We start from the raw sequence: 19,940 nt of genomic DNA, 5'->3' as shown, positions 1-19,940 counted from the left end.
TTGAACAATCCTGCTCATTCACCTCAGCAGAGAGCCTCTCCTCCTTAGTACATATTTGTATTTTACAGAGCACAATGAATGCTTTATTTGTTATTTCATTTATCAGAGCAGAGTTTGGATAAGTTTAAAGTTAGAATATTTTTTGAAGGTTATTTAATATATTGTTTGGTTATTAAAAAGTTTGCACAGTATGGCTTTTTATCATTTTATGAATAATTTTGGTGATGATCGCCTTTTTTGGCTTGAGCACCTGCCCTCCAACAAGTCTGTGCATGCGCCTGCTCGCTGTATATGGTAATAGAAAGAAAGAAAGAAAAAACATGGGCGGAGACTAATGACGCTTCACTCTGACGCGACCAAACGTCACTTTATGCGACTGTAACATTCTGATTCTGAGTGATCGGGTGAGAGACGGATCTGTTTTCGCCGTGACCTCAAGCTTTACTTGAACCTTAACTTTAATATTATGTAGGCTTTTTAAACCCAGGTTGTATTATTCGCTGAAAATAACACCAAACGGAGATATTTAGAACAAACTAGATGTCACGGCATTCAGCCTTGAGAACCAGGAAATGGCTGCTGTAACTGCGTCACTCTGTTTCGCTTTGCTGTTTGCGGTGGCCTTCGTGTTTGTCTCTGCAGGTGAGATTTATCTGTTAAGAGTGTTTTGTCTGATATGATAAAGAGGAATGAAGAGAATCAGACTAGTTTGTATGTTAATTATGTTAATTTTCATACTGATTCAGTTTGTGTGTGAAGGAGACTCGAGGCTGTGTGGACTTAGCATGTTTCACTGTAATCTAGATGTTACAGAAACAAACGTGTGTGTCAGTGTGATGTGTTGTAGTGTCAGCAGTCAGTATCTTTGTGAGTGTAAAGGCGGCATGCAGAGACTCAGTGTCTGATAATCAGAGGCTGCTTTCTCTCACAGATTGGGTTTGGTTATTATATGATTTTGTTCTGTGGAACCTGCATGAACTCATTCAACATCTAAGTTTCAGAAAATAAAAACCAAGGTCTTTGAGTCCTCCAAAATGTTCTTGTGCTGATATATAACCTCTCTGAGCACCAAACACTTGAGTATACATTTATATCTAATACAGCAGCTTGCCACAATAATAATAATTTATAAGACTTTCATATTTATTGTACATAAAGACTGTTTTAAAACTCGCAGTCTAAGTTAGAAAACCTTATTAACTTTTTGCTTAGAAATCCTGTCCTGCAAGCTGCTGTGAATTCGTTGTTTCCACTGAGTGGATTTCTTTCACAGTACAGGGTTCTAGCCAACAGTTCCTGGCTGAGAATTTCACTGGTTTGCAATTGTTCCACCATGACCCCAATTGGCACTACCATGCTGATGCTGCCTGGCTTGTGAATTAATTCTGGCTAGATCCCTGTATTAGAACTGAGGAAGAATGAATCCCAAATGTAACTGAAGGAAAACTGTAAATGGAGATTGTTTTTCCTAACTACATGGATGATGGATGTTAGGATTATTTGGGTATTATTTGCACACTGCCAGCACCAAGCCCTCAGCCTGTGCCATGGGCTTATTCTGTGCCAGGGGGGTTACTGGTTGTGTCCCTGTGCTCGCTGGTGATGGTTTAGGTTGTCCTCTCTAGGGTGATGCAAACCTCCTGCTGCCATGAATGCAGTGGTAAACCCAGTCCATGCGAGTGCTGTGGATCCGAGTACCACATCTTCTTGGGCCCTGAGCAGGAGGTCACCAGCAGTTGAGTCACATGTATAGATATTAGGGATGTGCTTGACTAGTTACAGTGCCTTGCGAAAGTATTCGGCCCCCTTGAACTTTTCAACCTTTTGCCACATTTCAGGCTTCAAACATAAAGATATAAAATTTTAATTTGTGTGAAGAATCAACAACAAGTGGGACACAATCGTGAAATGGAATGAAATTTATTGGATGCGTCAAACTTTTTTAACAAATAAAAAATTGAAAAGTTGGGTAGTGCAGTATTATTCAGCCCCCTTGTGTTAATACTTTGTAGCGCCACCTTTTGCTGCAATTACAGCTGCAAGTCTCTTGGGGTATGTCTCTATCAGTTTTGCACATCGAGAGACTGAATTCTTGCCCATTCTTCCTTGCAAAACAGCTCGAGCTCGGTGAGGTTGGATGGAGAGCGTTTGTGAACAGCAGTCTTTCAGCTCTTTCCACAGATGCTCGATTGGATTCAGGTCTGGACTTTGACTTGGCCGTTCCAACACCAGGATACGTTTATTTGTGAACCGTTCCATTGTAGATTTGGCTTTATGTTTTGGATCATTGTCTTGTTGGAAGATAAATCTCCGTCCCAGTCTCAGGTCTCTTGCAGACTCCAACAGGTTTTCTTCCAGAATGGTCCTGTATTTGGGTCCCCATCCATCTTCCCATCCATTTTGACCATCTTCCCTGTCCCTGCTGACGAAAAGCAGGCCCAAACCATGATGCTGCCACCACCATGTTTGACAGTGGGATGGTGTGTTCAGGGTGATGAGCTGTGTTGCTTTTACGCCAAACATATCGTTTTGCATTGTGGCCAAACAGTTCGATTTTGGTTTCATCTGACCAGAGCACCTTCTTCCACATGTTTGGTGTGTCTCCCAGGTGGCTTGTGGCAAACTTTAAACGAGACTTTTTATGGATATCTTTGAGAAATGGCTTTCTTCTTGCCACTCTTCCATAAAGGCCAGATTTGTGCAGTGTAAGACTGATTGTTGTCCTATGGACAGACTCTCCCACCTCAGCTGTAGATCTCTGCAGTTCATCCAGAGTGATCATGGGCCTCTTGGCTGCATCTCTGATCAGTCTTCTCCTTGTTAGAGATGAAAGTTTAGAGGCACGGCCGGGTCTTGGTAGATTTGCAGTGGTCTGATACTCCTTCCATTTCAGTATGATTGCTTGCACAGTGCTCCTTGAGATGTTTTAAAGCTTGGGAAATCTTTTGTAACCAAATCCGACTTTGAACTTCTCCACAACAGTATCTCAGACCTGCCTGGTGTGTTCCTTGGTCTTCATCATGCTCTCTGCGCTTTGAACAGAACCCTGAGACTATCACAGAGCAGGTGCATTTATACGGAGACTTGATTACAAGCAGGTGGATTCTAGTTATCATCATCAGTCATTTGGGACAACATTGGATCATTCAGAGATCCTCACTGAACTTCTGGAGTCAGTTTGCTGCACTGAAAGTAAAGGGGCCCAATAATATTGCACGCCCCACTTTTCAGTTTTTTATTTGTTAAAAAAGTTTGACACATCCAATAAATTTCATTCCACTTCACGATTGTGTCCCACTTGTTGTTGATTCTTCACAAAAAATTTTAATTTTATATCTTTATGTTTGAAGCCTGAAAAGTGGCAAAAGATTGAAAAGTTCAAGGGGGCCGAATACTTTCGCAAGGCACTGCATTAGATGACTAATCGTGGCTGTTGTCAGTAGTTGGTATCAGATGTACTAGTCAGTTAGCCTAACTGAGCCTTACTGAGATTTTAATTGATACCCAGTGCCGGTAAATGTCTTAAATATTATGCAGTGATCTGCCAACAGATGGAGCTGCAGCCCTGACATTGTTATAGAAAAATGCCATAAATCTGTTAATCTTGGCCTGATATTTTTATTAGGTCTAATATTGTTAGTTATTTTTGAAGTTTTACAGCATAACCTGAAGTGTACCTCCAGTGAAACACCGTCATTTCCTTCCCTGCATTTCCTGGTACTTCCCTCAAGTTGGTACAAAGCAAAAAATTTAGTTGGACAAATGTGTTTGCACCTTAATAAAACTGACCACAGCAAAGAGGAGGACCCAGGAGGTAAAAAGTCACAGCATTTTATGTTTCTATTGGCCGGCGCTACATGTAAAACACTGGGACGTGACTATGCTAGGCCCTTTGCAATAATTATCTTTATTGTCTTATCGCAAAGCAGTAATTCACACTAACCCTCTGTGGTTCACTGGTGACCTGTTAGATGTTTAGAGGTTAATTAAAAAAAAAAAAACTTACTTAAATGTAATTAACTTAAATAATTTGCTCATAATTGTTCTTTGACCTTTAACCTCTCTGCTCTGTGTTGTTTCCTCTTTCAGAGCAGAAAACCCTCACAGCTGATCCTGGACAGAACGTTACTCTGACATGTCGAGCTCCAAATGACAAGATCTTAGGTGTAAACTGGATCAGAGCTGACCTGGAGTCAGAATATGTGCTTTTGTACCAGGATGGGAGCTTTGATACAGATAACCAGCATCCATCCTTTATGAACCGGGTGGATCTGAAGGACAGACAGATGAAGGATGGAGACGTGTCTGTGATCCTGAAGAACGTGACGATTAATGACACAGGAACATACGAGTGTCACATCTTAATGGAAGAAACTCGTTCATGGAGTGTCAGGAACATCACCTCTCTTACTATTGTTCCTCCAGGTGAGTGATCAGAGCTGAGTGTGTCTGTGATCAGAGGTGAAGCTGCTTCCTGGTTGCTGATGATTCTTTGTGTGTTGTGTGGATGACCTGCTGGATGTTGGAGGCAGACAGATGTTTAGCAGCTGTTGGTGTAGCTAACCTTGGGAGAGTCTCGACAGGTGCTTAATTATTTCCATTTTACACCTTCGTTGTGCACCGTGAAAATTTTGATTAAAAAATACAATGGGAAAAAGGGATTCGTTTTATAAACTCACAAAACACATCTCACAAAAAAGGGGAAAACAAAACTCTAACAGTATCAAATGAAACAAAATATTACAAAATACATGCTAAACATCCATCCATCCATTCTCTTCTGCTTATCCGGGGCCGGGTCGTGGGGGCAAGAGCCAAAGCAGAGAAGCCCAGGCTTCCCTCTCCCCAGCCACCTCCTCCAGCTCAGGTTCATACTTGTACAGTTTTAGCGTTGTTACAGCCAACATCAGAGGTGGCAAAAGTACTGGCACTAGGGCTGCAACGATTCATTGACGTAATCGATGACGTCGACTACAAAAATTTTTCGACGTGGAATTTCATCGTCGAAGCGTCGTACTTTTAAACCCATTCATCTATTTTGTTCCGCTTATCGTGTGATTTTGTAACTGCAATACACTACAAGAAGATATGGGGGCAGTATTGCCTCCATTGTCTGCCAGCAACAACAATACCAACGAAGAAGAAAGTAACCGAACAGCGTAACGCTAGTGGAACAGAGAGGAAGTGGAGAAAATGAAAGAAAATAGAGACAGACTGTCAAAGGTGGTGGGAGCATTTGACAGAAACCAAAATAAAGCTGAATGCAGACTGTGCAGAGCAGAGCTGTCCTTCCACGGCAGCATCAGCTGCAGTGCTGAGCGTTTAAAACGCCACAACCCTGGAAACATTATTTAACCAGAGAAGCAACAATTTTATCTTGTGTAGCATAAAAAGTAAATAAAACACTTGTGAGCTGTGACGTCAGCTCTGGATGGGTACGTTAGTGCGTCGTAGATACCTGTTGAGGTCTGTACAGTAATGTTTCTGTTAGTTTACCTGTCAGAAACAAGCTCTCATGGATAATGTTTGCTAAGCCGTGCCATTTCAGTGATGTTAGCTAACGAGTGAAGGACAATAGGAGCAGTTACGTTGGGCTCCTATTTTTTTCCCTCATATTAATATCACGTTCATCCTGAATAATAAACCTCTGTATGAACTGAATCATCTGTAAACTTTTCAAGCTGTTTTGGACCGAAAAATCTTTTTGATTTAATTTGAAGCCGTATTTGACTTTTGGACAGAGGCCATTTTTATTTATTTGCACATTATCATTAAAAATAAAAATTGCATTTGCTTTAATATGCATTTTTAATTTGATATTTATTGTGATGGTCACATTAATGTTAAAAGTACATTTGATTAGTTTCAAACTCGTATTTTATGGGTCATTTAATTGTGAGAAGAGAACAAGGTGATGTTATCAGGTGGGCAGGCTTGAACAGGTGAGTTAGATTGAAATAATCGTTGACTAATCGATAACAAAAATGACAGATTATTCGACTGCCAAAATAATCTTTAGTTGCAGCCCTAACTGGCATTCTATACTTAAGTAGAAGTACAAGTACTTGTGTTAAAAATACTTTGGTAAAAGTCGAAGTACTGGTTCAACTTCTTTACTCAGTAAAATAAAAAGTACAGGCTCTGTAGTCAAAGTAAGAAGTAAATGTAGCTCTTTGGAGGACGTTTCTACAAGCTATTTTTGTGTAAAGCTAACTGAACCTCATTATATATTATTATAATAATATAAAATAATACATGAGAATACAAATGTTATTCCAATCTAAATTTTAATCCTAATGAATGCACTCAGCTTGAATCTGTTCTGTAGGACACAAACTGTTAAAGGGAATTTAACACAGCTCTGTTCTCTGTGTCCTCCATAGTAGAGGTGACTGTGGAAATGCAAAACTTTTCTTAGACGTGTTAAACCTAAAGTAACGAGTCTGTTTGAAAATGTAAGAAGTAGAAAGTGCAGTAACCTGAAAAATGTACTTAAGTACAGTAACGAAGTATTTGTACTTTGTTACTTCCCACCTCTGACCAACATTCACTGCTGAGTTATGGAACAAAGACAACTTTTGCTGCAGTCTGTCATCCATCCTTTCAACATGACGGACGCTGTCGTATTAAGATTAAAGCAGAAGCTCATGGCCTTAAAGGAAAAACCTTTGCCCCAAAGTGCCTTTTTTCTTCTGTTTTTTCTCTCCTGCCCCTTGCAGGTCTCTGTGAAACACAGGTGAACAAACAGTGTACTTCATTGAAAATGCCCCCATAGTTAAACAAGCACACCCAGGTAATACTATTATAATGCAGTTATAATAGAACCTGATATCATGATATTCAGTCATAATGTGTGTGCCTCAAACAATGCAAAGATGCTTCAGATCACTGAGGTACCTGCATGTTAGTGATGTGCCATTCATAAAAGAGCTGGCTCTAAGAGCCGACGCTTGGTAATGAAAGAGAAGAGCCGACTCCATGCAGCCAATCACACAGGGTGACATGGGATTATACCATTATGTTAAAGCAGAGGGGGAGACAGATGTTACTCCATGCATGGGTGTAGTGGTGGTTGTGAGTCTGTCAAACTGAATCACAGCTCGTGGAAACACACTTAGTACACACACAAACCTCCACCAGTTTCAGAGTGTGTAACAAACATGATGACTGATGGAGGAGAGAGGTCACATTTTTGTTGCTGTGCAGAAATCCTTCAACAACAGACCAACTTAGAGCTGCTTTCAGTGTTGCTGTTGTGTTACTGCACACATGTGTGATGGTCCTACAGTCCAGCGTAGCAAACATCTCCCTGAAGCCTCTTCCTCAAAGGTTGATGAGAGCAGCTGAAAGGACAGATCTGTGAATGCAGTCAGAGACTTTCTCTGACTCAGCTTTCATGTGATCAGGTTTAAACATTAACATCCTTCCATCCTCTTCCACTGATCCTGTTCAGGGTCGCAGGGAGGCTGGAGCCTATCCCAGCTGTCATAGTGCGAGAGGCAGAGTACACCTGTACAGGTCACCAACTTGTCACAGGGCTACAGTAACACAGAGACAGACATTCACACCTATGGGCAATTTAGAGCCACCAGCTAACCTAACCCCAGTAAGTGCATGTCTTTGGACTGTGGGAGGAAACCCACATGGACATGGGGGAACATGCAAACTCCACACAGAGAGGCCCGGGCCAAGGTGGAATCGAACTCAGACCTTCTAGATGTCGTTCTAGCTGTGAGGCAGCAGTGCTAACCACTGTGCTGCCCAAAAATTAACACATTTAATGTAAATAATTCTGGTTATAATTGCACTCTGACCTTTAACCTCTCTGCTTTGTGTTGTTTCCTCTCTCAGAGAAGAAAAACATCATCGTCACCGCAGAGCCTGGAGAAAATGCCATTCTGCCATGTCGAAGTTCAAATAACAACAATAACATCATATTTGTAGAGTGGCGCAGACCTGACCTGGGGTCAGAATATGTCCTTTATTACCAGCATGGTCACTTTGTGTCAGATCACCAGCATCCATCCTTTAAGAACAGGGTGGATCTGCAGGACAGACAGATGAAGCATGGAGACGTGTCTGTGATCCTGAAGAATGTGAACACTGCTGACAAGGGAACATACAAGTGTCATATCAAGACAGGAAACAATCTCAGGAAGAGAGATAATCTGATACCTGATCACATCAGCATCATCTACCTGAAAGTTCTTCCAGGTGAGTCAGTAGAGCTCAGTGTGTCTGTGATCAGAAAAAACATTCAGACACCCTGAACAGAAAGCTTTCAAACTGTCTCCTATTTTTGGCTACATCTCTTAGGTTCTTGTTGTATGTTCATTTAGCATGAGGCTAAAACAGCTGTACGTGTGATCTGACAGATGTGAAGAGATTCAGCCCCACTGTGATTGGCTTGATCAGTTTTCTTTGCTGCTCTCTTGTGGTAATGTTATACACCCTCATCTGTGAGAATGCAAAGTTGCACCTGGGATAGTGTGTAAACTTCTTAATTATTTCTTTTTAACCCCTGACCCTAACGGTTAGTCAAAGAGCTGATGCGAGTTTACTGATAATCTTTTGGCACATGGAAAAAATGTGTTTCTGAATTGTATCCCTAAATATAAATCCAGTCTTTTCATGGATGGACTGCAGCCGTTTCTTCATGTGTTCAGTTTTTACATAAAAGCACAGAATGAAAGGTTTCATGGTCTATTCACATTTTGAACAGTTTCTTCTTTACATAATCTTCTGCACTAGCAGAGGAAATGGATTCTGTTCTGTTCTTCACTCATCACCTACCTGACAGCTGACACCTCACACCTGTTTCTACCTGCAGGTCCAACAGGAGGAGGAACCAGAGAGGGTGGAGGATCTGTTGGTCTGATCGCTGGTCTGTTAGTTCTGCTTCTTGCTGCTGCTGTTGGTGGTGGTTTTCTGATCTATAATAATCTGCAGCACCGACATGGATACTAGCCTCCTGTTAACTGTAGTCCTCTGAGTCTTTGGCTGCTCTTCCAAACTCTGTGTTGACAGAAACCATGAAGAAAGAAGACAGAAACTAAGGATGCTGATCATCATCTTCAGTCCACAGCAGAGCTGTGAGTCAGTTAAAACATCCATCTCATCTCTCTGATTATCATGTTCAGACTCACACCATCAGTGTGTGTGCTGTCAGTGACTGAACTACAGTATTTATTCATCTTCAGGCTGTTCAGGGATTTACCAAGTAAAACTGTGTTACAAACATATGAATTTATGCACTGTAATATCAGAGTCTGTGTTTTTGTATTTGATCTTCAGGATCAGCAGCTGTTTGTAAGGTCAAACTTCATGTATGTACTTTGAGCCACACTAAATAGAGTCAGCTACTTCAGTGTATATAGAATCTGACTGAAATGTGACTATTATTTTTTTTTTTGTTGTTATTCTGTGAGTCATAGACAATCAATGCACTGTTCAGGATCTGGGCTTAAAGTTTTATCAACTACAACTCCAATGAGTCAGTTTGTATATATGTATAAATAAAGTGCATTTAACTTACATTAAGTTAAATGCACTTAATCTGACTTTAACCTAACTAACCTTTTTCATGTTTGTATAAAATATAAAGAAAAAAAAGTTATATAGTAACCCTCTATTTAGCTGACATAACATTTTTGAGTCAATAGTTTTGCATAATATTTTATCTAAACCAGGTGATTAACTTTGACTGATTTGACTAAGTGTTATGAGAGTTATATCAAAATAAAGATTTATGTATTTCCACACTCTGATTTCTTTCCCTCTGATCCTGCACTGTGAAGCTTGCTAACCTATTTTACTTAACTTTTGTGACAGGGAAGCAAAGTAATCTAAACAATGTTAAATTCTTCATGTACAGGTTCTCCTCAGCTTTTCTTTATTAGCCTTTAAGTACCTTGGCAAATTGGACCTGTTTTGACATTTGACGACAGTAAAAAAAAATTCCCTAAATTTCCTTTTAGCCTGAAATTTTATGACTTTACACTGATACTGTGTGGCCTTCACAACAGTGTCAGCAGCTCACCTGTTGCTCTGTTATCAGAATCACACAGCAGCATTTTACAGTTTCTCTATGTTATGAACTTCAGCTGAAATTCAGAGCTTTCTGCTCTACATTTGGTTCCTTCATGTCTCTTTGCAGAAACAGAAAACAAAGCATCAAACTGACCGTTCTAAAGTCAGCAGGAGGAAGAGAAACAAAGCACCAACCACACCAAACAGCAAGCTCCCAATGAAGGAACACACTGACTTTGAGGTGAGCCAGAGGTTGAAGACATGGTCCTGCAAGCTTTACCTGAATGCTCCATTGAACAACTCCAATGCAAAAAAGAGCAACACCAGTGACCTCTAAGAGCTACAGACAAATATGATAGGTGCTCTCATAATCAACATTAATGAAAGAACAGACGACTAGAAAACATGATAAAAGACAATGCAACACCTTTGAGGAACTCAAAAATTCACTTGAATTTGTTCAAGAAGAAATTAAATCACATTAAAAAAAAATACTGGGAATTTCACATTTTTAATCAGAACAATAGCTACTGCATATGACAAAAAAAATATGCACATAAAAAGATTAAGCTCTGCTCTAAATCTATACAATAATATGGATGATGATATCCTGAATTCAATTTAAAAAAAAAACTATTCAAATAAAGAACACACTAAAGAGATACATTTAGATGAAATATTGTCCATTCTTCCATGCATCCATTTCTTCCACTTATCCAGGTCGCGGGGCAGCAGCCCCCAAAGCAGAGAAGCCCAGGCTTCCCTCTCCACAGCCACCTGCTCCATCTCATCCAGAGGGACCCCGAGGCATTCCCAGGCCAGCCAAGAGGTATAATCTCTCCAGTGTGTCCTGGGTCTGCCCTAGGGCCTCCTCCTGGTAGGACATGCCCGGAACACCTCACCCAAGAAGTGCCCAGGAGGCATCCTAATCAGATACCCGAACCACCTCAACAGACTCCTTTTGATGTGGAGGAGCAGCGGCTCTACTCTGAGCCCCTCCCAAATGGCTGCACTCCTCACCTTATCTATATCACTGGGTCTGTCCAGCATCCTCCCCCATCACCTGATCCAACTCACCACCAGGTGGTGATCAGCTGACAGCTCAGCTCCTCTCATCACCCGAGTGTCCAGAACATACGGCCGCAGATCTGGTGATACGATTACAAAATCGATCATCAAACTGTGACCTATGGTGTCCTGGTGCCATGTGCTATTATGAACATCCTTATGTTCGAACATGGTGTTCGTTATGGACAAACTGGTTTGCACAGAAGTCCAATAACAAAAAACATTCAGGTCCAGATCGGGCAGGCTGTTCCTCCCAATCACGCCCCTCCAGGTCTCACAGTCATTGCCCACATGAGCGTTGAAGTCTAGGAGTATCCTCCTAGTAGGCTACATTTAGATATTTGGGAATTATGATATCAATGGATGACAAGAAATTAATGGCAGATGATACAGAGCAAAGCAAAGCAGAAGGCCTGTTGAAGGCATCATATGTCTTGTCTTTTCTTCAAGTTTCACAACATAAAACCTCCTGACGAGACAGACTACCTGGAAAAATGAGCCACACAAGGTTAAAAAAATAAGTCTTTGTCTCAAGCAGAGGGTGGTTGTACTTCCTAGAATTTTCCTCATTATCCAAATTATCAAAATGAATTGGATATGAAGTTCCCTGAAAGACCCAGATATTATGTGGAACATGATTCCAGACTCTATTTAAAACAGTAGGTGGTCTTAACTTTCTGTTAATATGTAACTGTTCTGGAATTATTTCCAGGTAGATTTAAACTTTGGTAAAGAAATTGCACTTGGAGAACATGGCATATTATCTTTCTACAAATCCTGTTATTCTAGCAACAAACAATATGTTAATTTAATTATTTTAGCCAATTTTTATATACATATTTTTAAATGAACCTCTTATTTTGCAAACAGATCTCATTTTTCATTTTAAAACACTCGCATCCGAGAAACTGCAATAAGAAAATGATTAAAAGTGTTGACCTATGCAAAAAATATGTTATATCTCATTAAGCAAGCCTCTTTTGTAAGCCCACCTTTTTTTTAGTCTATTACAAAGCACTGTATATGCCATATCTCATGTCTACATTTACTTCTGCATGATTTTATGTGTTTATCTTGTAATCGTCATATTGATTATATGAAGTATTGTAAACCTTTAATACAAAGTTTTATGGGAAAAACAAACAAAACACCCGACCCAGCCTTTAAATCCGGGGAAAGGAAGGCTGCCTTTATAGCAGGTTGTTTTAACATAAAATCCATTTGTATGACTCTCCATAACTACATTTCAGATATCTAAAACTACATTTTGACTATCCAGATATCCGCAATTACATTCTGACTAGTAAGAATAATAATTCTTCAATTACATTTTGACGAGTGAAAATTCCTTTCAAGATATCTCAAATGACGTCACCGGACAATTTAAGATATCTCAAAATTACCTTTTAGATATCTGAATTTAATGATTGCATGAAGGCCCCCTTGTGCTGTACTGAGCTGTCCAAACAATTGCCTGTGTATAATTTCAGGTGGCTGCGATGGCGCTGGCCGTTATAGACAAAATTGTAATAAAATGCAACAATACAGAAAGAGCTCTTCAGTATGGGATATGCGGAGAGCGCGAGAGTCGTGTACTTAAAGACTGCTTCAGAAATCTGCACAGAATCTCTGATTTTGCACAGACATATCTGCTCTCTGATGAACAGGAGCAACACACTGAACTTACAGGAGACAAACAAACTAAAGCATCGATCCTATCACGCTAATATTGTTCGATACCAATTACCACTACTAAAAGGTAATTTCGACTAGTCATAATTACGTTTTAGATATCGTAAATTGTAATTACGGATTTGTGACCCGTCAAATGACGAATCCGGTGATGTAATTTGAGATATCTTGAAAGGATTTTTGACTCGTCAAAATGTAATTAAAGATATCTTGAATTATTATTCTTACTAGTCAGAATGTAATTGCGGATATCTTAAATTACTATTCTGGATAGTCAAAATGTAGTTTTCTCTAGTCAAAATGCTGTTTTAGATATCTGAAATGTAATTATGTATAGTCAGACAAACGGATTTTATGTTAAAACGGCCTGCCATAAACGGCCTGCCATACAGTCTTCGTCGCCTGGCTGTGACGTCTACAGACGCCCTTACTAAACGTCATTATCACGCAACCTTAGGAGACATTGAAGCGAAAGTGTGGAGCGAGCTTCAGAAAGATTTGGGCTAAGAGTGGATTTATTTGCATTTATTTATTAAATGAAATCTCATGTGGTCAGGTTTTAAACTCGGGTTCTGTTATTTACGGAAAATATCAACACATTCACATTTATAAGTGTCGGAGAGTCATTAGAAGCCCAAACCCGGAAATGGCTGCTGAAACTGCGTCACTGTGTTGGATTTTGCTGTTCCAAGTCTTCGTGTTTGTCTGTGCAGGTGAGATTTAACTGTTGAAACTGAACTGTGTTCATCTCTGAGAGAAAGAGGAAGAAAGAGTAACAGGCTCCCTTATACATTAATCCTTGCGTATTGTTCGGGTCAAACTTTGACCTGTTTCGACTAATGGCTTCAGCAAAAGTAATGAATTATTGTCAATAAATTTCATTCTCTTAGACTTAAATTTTGAGTAGTTTAACTAAAGGAACTCCAAAATATAAAAAATGAAAATATTCTCAATGTTACAGTTGCTACAACTTTGTTCCAGGTCTTTGCAGATGGATTTTAGATCAACCAGTTTAGGTTTAACGATTTTTATTTTTAATACAAGCAAGTAGCAGCATACAACAACATTCAGTCAGAACTGGTGCTTTTAAAATATACATTCCCAATCAAACAAAAAAGGATAGATAAGGGCTCATTGTCTAAATGATGTCTAAATGTCTGTTGTCCTGTTTTTCCAAAGAAATGAAAACATCTCCAAAAAGAGTGTTGTGAAAGTAAAGTAGAAGTAAAAACACACATACACAAAATATCCCTACTCTTGGAAAAAAAATAAGAATTAAGGAATATCTATTTATCCATCTTACAAATACTTTATACATTTTAAATAGATTGTTTTAAATGTGTTGGAAAAAACACAAACAATTCTTGGCCTGTCTTTACTCTGAAGGTGTAGAATATGAACACTATGTAAGGGTCAGTAATTCCTCTGATTCACTTTGTCTGTGTGTATTGAATAAAACTTGAGGCTGGGTGGACTTGATGTCTGTCACTACTCCAGATGTGATGGAGGGTTTACTTAAAGCTTTGTGGACTGATATGAAATCATTTTTTTTCTGCTCTAGCAGTTTTAGCCGGGAGCACCATACCATAGACTTACGTGTGTGTGTGTGTGTGTGTGTGTGTGTGTGTGTGTGTGTGTGTGTGTGTGTGTGTGTGTGTGTGTGTGTGTGTGTGTGTCAGTGTGATGTGTTGTAGTGTCAGCAGTCAGTATCTTTGTGTATCTGTAGCTCCATAAAGGCAGCATGCAGAGACTCCCAGTGTCTGATAATCAGAGGCTGCTTTCTCTCTCAGATTGTGTTCACTGATTATCAGGACATGTTGTTGTTGTTGTTGTGTGAAGCTAACATCTGCTAGTTCCTGAAACTCTGCATGTTTAGCATGAGGCTAAAATCCAGCTGAACCCTCAGTGGGTCACTGCTGACCTGCTGGATGTTCACAGGGTCAAATCAATGAAACCAACATGACTCAAAACTCAAACATCAAAGGAATTAAACAACATATCGAGGGTTTAGAACCAAAGTGGCGTAAGTGACATTTCACGAACTTTACAGGAGAGCCAGAACAAAACAAAAAATGACCATAGTTTGCTCTTACTTTGTTACTGATTTTAGTTTTTTAAGCATGTTTCTTTTTACTAATTGATGACACAATGCTTAATGAACAATATTGTCTTTGTTGTAAATGCACTTTAAGCCCCTTTGGCACCAACTTGTGTGCATTCAGATTTAAGTATTTTGGTTTTTGTGGAATAACTCTGTTTCTATGAATATTTTACTTCTGTAATTTAGACAGTAGATAGAGCACATCAAGAGCTTTCATTTAACATATATATATCTCAATTTTGACCAAAATGTCACTTACTTTGGCTCCAAGCCCTCAATATTTAAAGTTAGTCACTCTGCTTATAAGTGTACTTTGACCTTTAACCTCTCTGCTCTGTGTTGTTTCCTCTTTCAGACCAGGAAACCCTCATCACAGCTGAGACTGGACAGGATGTTCCTCTGACATGTCGAGCTCCAAACAAGAACAACAAGAACAAAATCGTTGTTGTAAAGTGGAGCAGAACTGACCTGGAGAATGAACATGTGCTTATGTACCGCAATGGTCAGTTTGTTACAGCCAAGCAGCATCCATCTTTTAAGAACCGGGTGGATCTGCAGGACAGACAGATGAAGGATGGAGACGCGTCTTTGATCCTGAAGGATGTGACAACTGATGATGAGGGAACATATGACTGTAGTGTTTTCATGGAAGGAGCACACTCATGGGAGCTCATCAGCATCATCTACCTGAGAGTTGATCCTCCAGGTGAGTGATCAGAGCTGAGTGTGTCTGTGATCAGAGGTGAAGCTGCTTCCTGGTTGCTGTTTGTAAAAAGCAGCTGGCCTGGCTACAGGGCTGATTATTATTTTTTTTTCTCTTCAATCAGTGATGAATAGTAAGATGCCCTAGCATTAAACTACAAAAATAGCAATTTAGTGAGACGCCATTCCCTCTCCAGCTTTCGGGTTATCTGCTTTAAGCTGTGCCTTTGTGAATTATACCACGGAGTCAGGCACTTCTGATTTGAAGCTTTCCTTTCAGAGGAGCCACAGTATCCAGGGTTATAAGTAGTAATGATGTAACACTGTTAACAGGATAATGATCACTGTGCACATGGCACTGATGATAACAGTGGAGACATTAAATACTTCAGATGTAATGAAATTTATTCCACTGTCCTATACTGTATATAAAAAACTCCCCACTTGCATTTGCCCTCCAAGCTCAGGTCCTCTACCAGAGGCCTGGGAGCTTGAGGCTCCTGTGCAGTATCTTAGCTGTTCCCAGTATTGCGCTCTTCTGGACAGAGATCTCGGATGTTGTTCCAGGAATCTGCTGGAGCCACTCTCCCAGTTTGGGGGTCACTGCTCCAAGTGTTCCAATTACCACGGGGACCATCTTAGCTCTGTTGTTCTCAGCCATCTCAGGACTTCCAGACTATAGTTGGCACAGTTGTACACACATATATAAAAAAATATAGAGATAAAATACTGATGTCCTAGGTCTTACAGATGTTCTTTTTCCCCTCCGTTTGGAACGATTCCATAAAATTAGAATTAGTCTGAACCCTGATGGGTGTTCACTGTTATTTATTTTTCTATTGTCTATAAATATGAATCATCCTTACAGTGTATGCATCGGTGATGTTCAGATATTGCAAATGTAGGATTTATTTATAGTGGCCATTTTTAAAAACCAGGTGGTGTTTTGGTCATGATCATGTGTTTCCTGTTTTAAAATGAAAAAGCAGGGATTGCAAATATTCCTGGTTTATTCACATTTCTTTTTTTTTACCTTATCTACTGCACTAGAAGCGGAAATGGATTCTTTTCTTTATGGCCTACCTGATAACTGATACCTCACTATTTCTCACCTGCAGATCAAGCAGAAGGAGACACAGAAGCTGCAGGGAAGGAGGATGGATCTGTTGGACTGAAAGTTGGTCTGTTAGTTCCTTTGGTGGTTCTTGCTGTTGTTGGTTTTGCGATCTACAAAAGAAAGCAACAGGATCCTAAGATTTCTGAAGATCAAACACCTCTGCAGTCTTTACAGGACCCTGAAGAATATTGTATGAAGACAAAACAGATATGAACTATCCTGAACATCCAGGAGGCAGCAGACGGCTGTAGTTGACAGATTGACAGAATTTGTTTTTATTTCTCATTTCTCTGATTATCATCATCTTCACACTCAGACCAACAGTGTGTATCTGTGCTGTCTGTCACTGACTCTGAACTGCAGCGTTTATTCATCTTTAAGGCCATTACACACCGGACGTGTTGTGAATAATTCGTCCACATAAAACACACTGTGAAAACAATGAGGTAACATCAAGCGATGATGTAATGAGGTTGTGACGTTTCAGGAGAAGGAAGAAACAGAGTTTATGGGTTCATCCAACTCATAAGAAAGCAGCAGCAGGGAGAGTTTCATGGTTTGAAGCTGCATCACGGCCGCTTTCACGCATATTTCAGGATGTCAGTGGGACAGTTTGAGCTCTTGTTGGCAGAGTTGGGATTACATGTGAGGAGGCAGAGGATAATATCAGAGACCCGGAGCAGCGTGTAGCTGTGAGTCTGAGGTCAAATATTATGATTTTATTGTTCCCACATCACTGTATATTCAGTACATTGGTGCGCGTTTTGAGCTATGACCTCACATGTTGCTAAATGCAGCGCTCTGATTGGTCAGACCTGTTTGTTCGCTTACGAAAGTCAGAAAAATCGAACTTCAGCTGTAAAAATAAATGCTGCAAATTCATCCTGTGAAATGACGCGGTTGGTGTGAACGGCTGCATTAAGAACAGGAGAGTCCGAAAAATATTTTTAATGTATGAAATTTATGCGTCCGCTGTGTAAAGGCCTTCACTCTGTTCAGGGAATTTATTGATTGAGTAAAAAAGTGTTTGTCTTATTGTTTTTATAAAACATATGCAGGAAAAAAATACGCTCTTATAACCATCAGCTCTTTAGCTGAGTTCATTTCTTTTTTTACTTTTACATAAATCCAGTTTATCAAATTTTATACATTAATATAAATGGACTACTACTACTACTGTTTATGTATATATTGAGTGTGTGTGTGTAAGACACACAAACCCTTCCACCACGACAAGGTGGTGATTCATGGTTTTGTACAAAATATATTTTCTTTATTTAACTTACTTTTAAATTGTATATATTAAATAGAAATGGATGAACAAAGAAATGTTTGCTGTGAGTAGTTTTGGTGTTTTGCAGTGCAAACAGTTTGAATGGCCAAATTGACAGAAAAGTTTTATCCATTTATTTTACAGTTTCAAAACATAACTTTCAGTTTTTATATTTCCGCAGGAGAAAATATTTATGCATAAACCCTATCAAAACAGTATGAAACTATACAAGTCAAAGTTCTTGTGAAGAAAGCGCCATCTCTTGGTGACACTCTGCAATTGGCTGTATAGAGAAAACGTATACTTGAACGTTTGGGTGTCTCATTGGTGTTGGAGACAGAGATACCGAGAAACCAGGACTCCTTCTGTTAGGGAGGTCCCACATGCCTGCACCTCCACTACATGCAGGGTCAAGAGGTCAAACCCAACGCAAAGCATGAGAAAGAAGAACCTGAACCCTTGGACATAAAGTAATCCTCGACAGGACTCACAAATGTTAGCAAATTCCCGGAGGAAAGCTGCTGAAACCATCAGAATAGATGTGGGGGAATGAAGAACATGGGGGAAAAAACTGAGCACAAAGAGCGAGGACCAAGGAGGGGGAAACTCCCAGCCGACACTGTACATGACTATAAAGTAATTAACACACACAATCCAGCTACACAAGCATAAACATGGACATAAATGCTGGGTTGTGTACAGAGGCTGCAAAGACCCAGCGCTGAAGTTAAATGAGCGAGCGTCTAACCAAGCTAGCTTCAAAACAGAAGCAGCATCAGGTGGTGAGAACATCAGGATGCAGCTGGATTTGACCTTTGACTCCTTCAAGAAGTTTGTTTTTGTCAAACACCACATGTAGGTGTTATTAATCTTCTGCACTGACGCTGAACTTTATTGTATAGTTTAATGAGTTTGAGTTCATGTTTTTCCTGTTGATGTTCATGTGTCCTTAATATTACACACATTTAGCACGTGCTGCTGTCTGTGAACAGTTGGTTGTTGAATGCAATGATATAAGAGTATGCTTTCCAGAGTTTTTTTAATTACACAATAGTCTTGCACCTGATAGAGTATGAAAAAAAACTCACAAAAACTAAACTTAAACTGAGCATTAAACCAAAAATAACGAGGAAAGCCGCTCTGAAAACTAACTAGAGAAAAATCGAACAGTGCTTTGTGGTGAAATGTATCTGTTTCCATTGGAAGGAGATGGCAGCTTTGTGGTCACCACTTTTCTTTTTAACAAACTCCTCCAAGTTGTTTGTGTTAGAGGTGCTAGGTGGAGAGGGTCCACACCTTCAGGTTTCTTGGTGTCCTCGTCTCTGCTGATCTCCGTTGGTCAGATCAGCAGAGACTTCACTTCCTGAGAATCTACTTAAGTAAATTTTTCAGGTATCTGTACTTTTGCCACCCCTGAACATGGGGGGCCTTCCAATATCATTGTTAAAGATCTGTGTGTGTGGATGCCTGGACCTGGACCTGGGCCTGGGGCTTGCTGAGTCTTGGCCCCTGTGGGACATCGTTGTTGAGGGTGGCAGTTAACCCTTCCTACTGCTCCCCACTGGTCGTTGCTGCCTCTCCTGAGGCGTCCATGTCTGTTGGTTCCGAGCTGCCTGGCTGGATATTTTGGTTGTTGGTCTATTCTCTTGTGGGTTGTGGCCTGCGGGTGGCTCGGGCTTCTTCTGCGCAGGCGGTGGCTCTGCTGGTTGTTGGGTGGTTCTCAGGTGCCTGGGGCCTCTGAGCCCTGTTCTTGGCTCATGCAGGGACGGCTGGCCTCTGGCGGGGTGCGCTGCTCATTGCCGCTAGCTTTCTGGGACTCTTGCCCTTCAGCAGCGAGGGCTCCATCTGGGGCCTCGCTGCTTCTTCTTCTGGGTGTGCACGTGGTTGCCATCGGGTTGTGTGTCCTCAGGTCTTTGGAGCACAAGGATGGCTGCAGATGGCCTGGGTCTGCTGGATCT

At 40.4% G+C, this 19,940-nt stretch overlaps 2 protein-coding genes across 3 annotated transcripts; both read left to right on the top strand.

Moving 5' to 3' along the window:
- The first annotated feature begins 375 nt into the window (after positions 1–375).
- Positions 376–9,799, top strand: LOC115776574 (matrix remodeling-associated protein 8-like). Of its 2 annotated transcripts, XM_030724298.1 has the most exons (5): positions 376–642; positions 4,090–4,425; positions 7,852–8,214; positions 8,831–8,884; positions 9,028–9,799. In XM_030724298.1, exons 1-5 carry the CDS (start codon positions 573–575, stop codon positions 9,054–9,056), a joined length of 852 nt encoding a protein of 283 aa, XP_030580158.1. In that variant the 5' UTR covers positions 376–572; the 3' UTR covers positions 9,057–9,799. The 2 variants fall into 2 exon arrangements, with proteins under 2 accessions (XP_030580158.1, XP_030580157.1); XM_030724297.1 differs by having other exon boundaries at positions 8,831–9,799.
- Positions 9,800–13,236: 3,437 nt separating this feature from the next.
- LOC115776579 (CXADR-like membrane protein) lies at positions 13,237–17,278 on the top strand. The gene is made up of 3 exons (XM_030724303.1): positions 13,237–13,502; positions 15,246–15,596; positions 16,711–17,278. Exons 1-3 carry the CDS (start codon positions 13,436–13,438, stop codon positions 16,920–16,922), a joined length of 630 nt encoding a protein of 209 aa, XP_030580163.1. The 5' UTR covers positions 13,237–13,435; the 3' UTR covers positions 16,923–17,278.
- Positions 17,279–19,940: the final 2,662 nt, after the last annotated feature.

The sequence above is a fragment of the Archocentrus centrarchus genome, unplaced genomic scaffold (genome assembly GCF_007364275.1).
Source record: "Archocentrus centrarchus isolate MPI-CPG fArcCen1 unplaced genomic scaffold, fArcCen1 scaffold_33_ctg1, whole genome shotgun sequence".
NCBI classification, from domain to species: Eukaryota; Metazoa; Chordata; class Actinopteri; order Cichliformes; family Cichlidae; genus Archocentrus; species Archocentrus centrarchus.
This window is presented reverse-complemented; position numbering and strand designations above follow the sequence as displayed.

Excerpts from the sequence above, each read along its gene's own strand:
- LOC115776574 (XM_030724297.1), top strand. The coding sequence starts at position 573 with ATGGCTGCTGTAACTGCGTCACTCTGTTTCGCTTTGCTGTTTGCGGTG. Across the intron at positions 643-4,089 it reads CTTCGTGTTTGTCTCTGCAG|AGCAGAAAACCCTCACAGCT; the intron begins GTGAGATTTATC and ends TTCCTCTTTCAG. Across the intron at positions 8,215-8,830 it reads CTACCTGAAAGTTCTTCCAG|GTCCAACAGGAGGAGGAACC; the intron begins GTGAGTCAGTAG and ends TTCTACCTGCAG.
- LOC115776579 (XM_030724303.1), top strand. The coding sequence starts at position 13,436 with ATGGCTGCTGAAACTGCGTCACTGTGTTGGATTTTGCTGTTCCAAGTC. Across the intron at positions 13,503-15,245 it reads CTTCGTGTTTGTCTGTGCAG|ACCAGGAAACCCTCATCACA; the intron begins GTGAGATTTAAC and ends TTCCTCTTTCAG. Across the intron at positions 15,597-16,710 it reads CCTGAGAGTTGATCCTCCAG|ATCAAGCAGAAGGAGACACA; the intron begins GTGAGTGATCAG and ends TCTCACCTGCAG.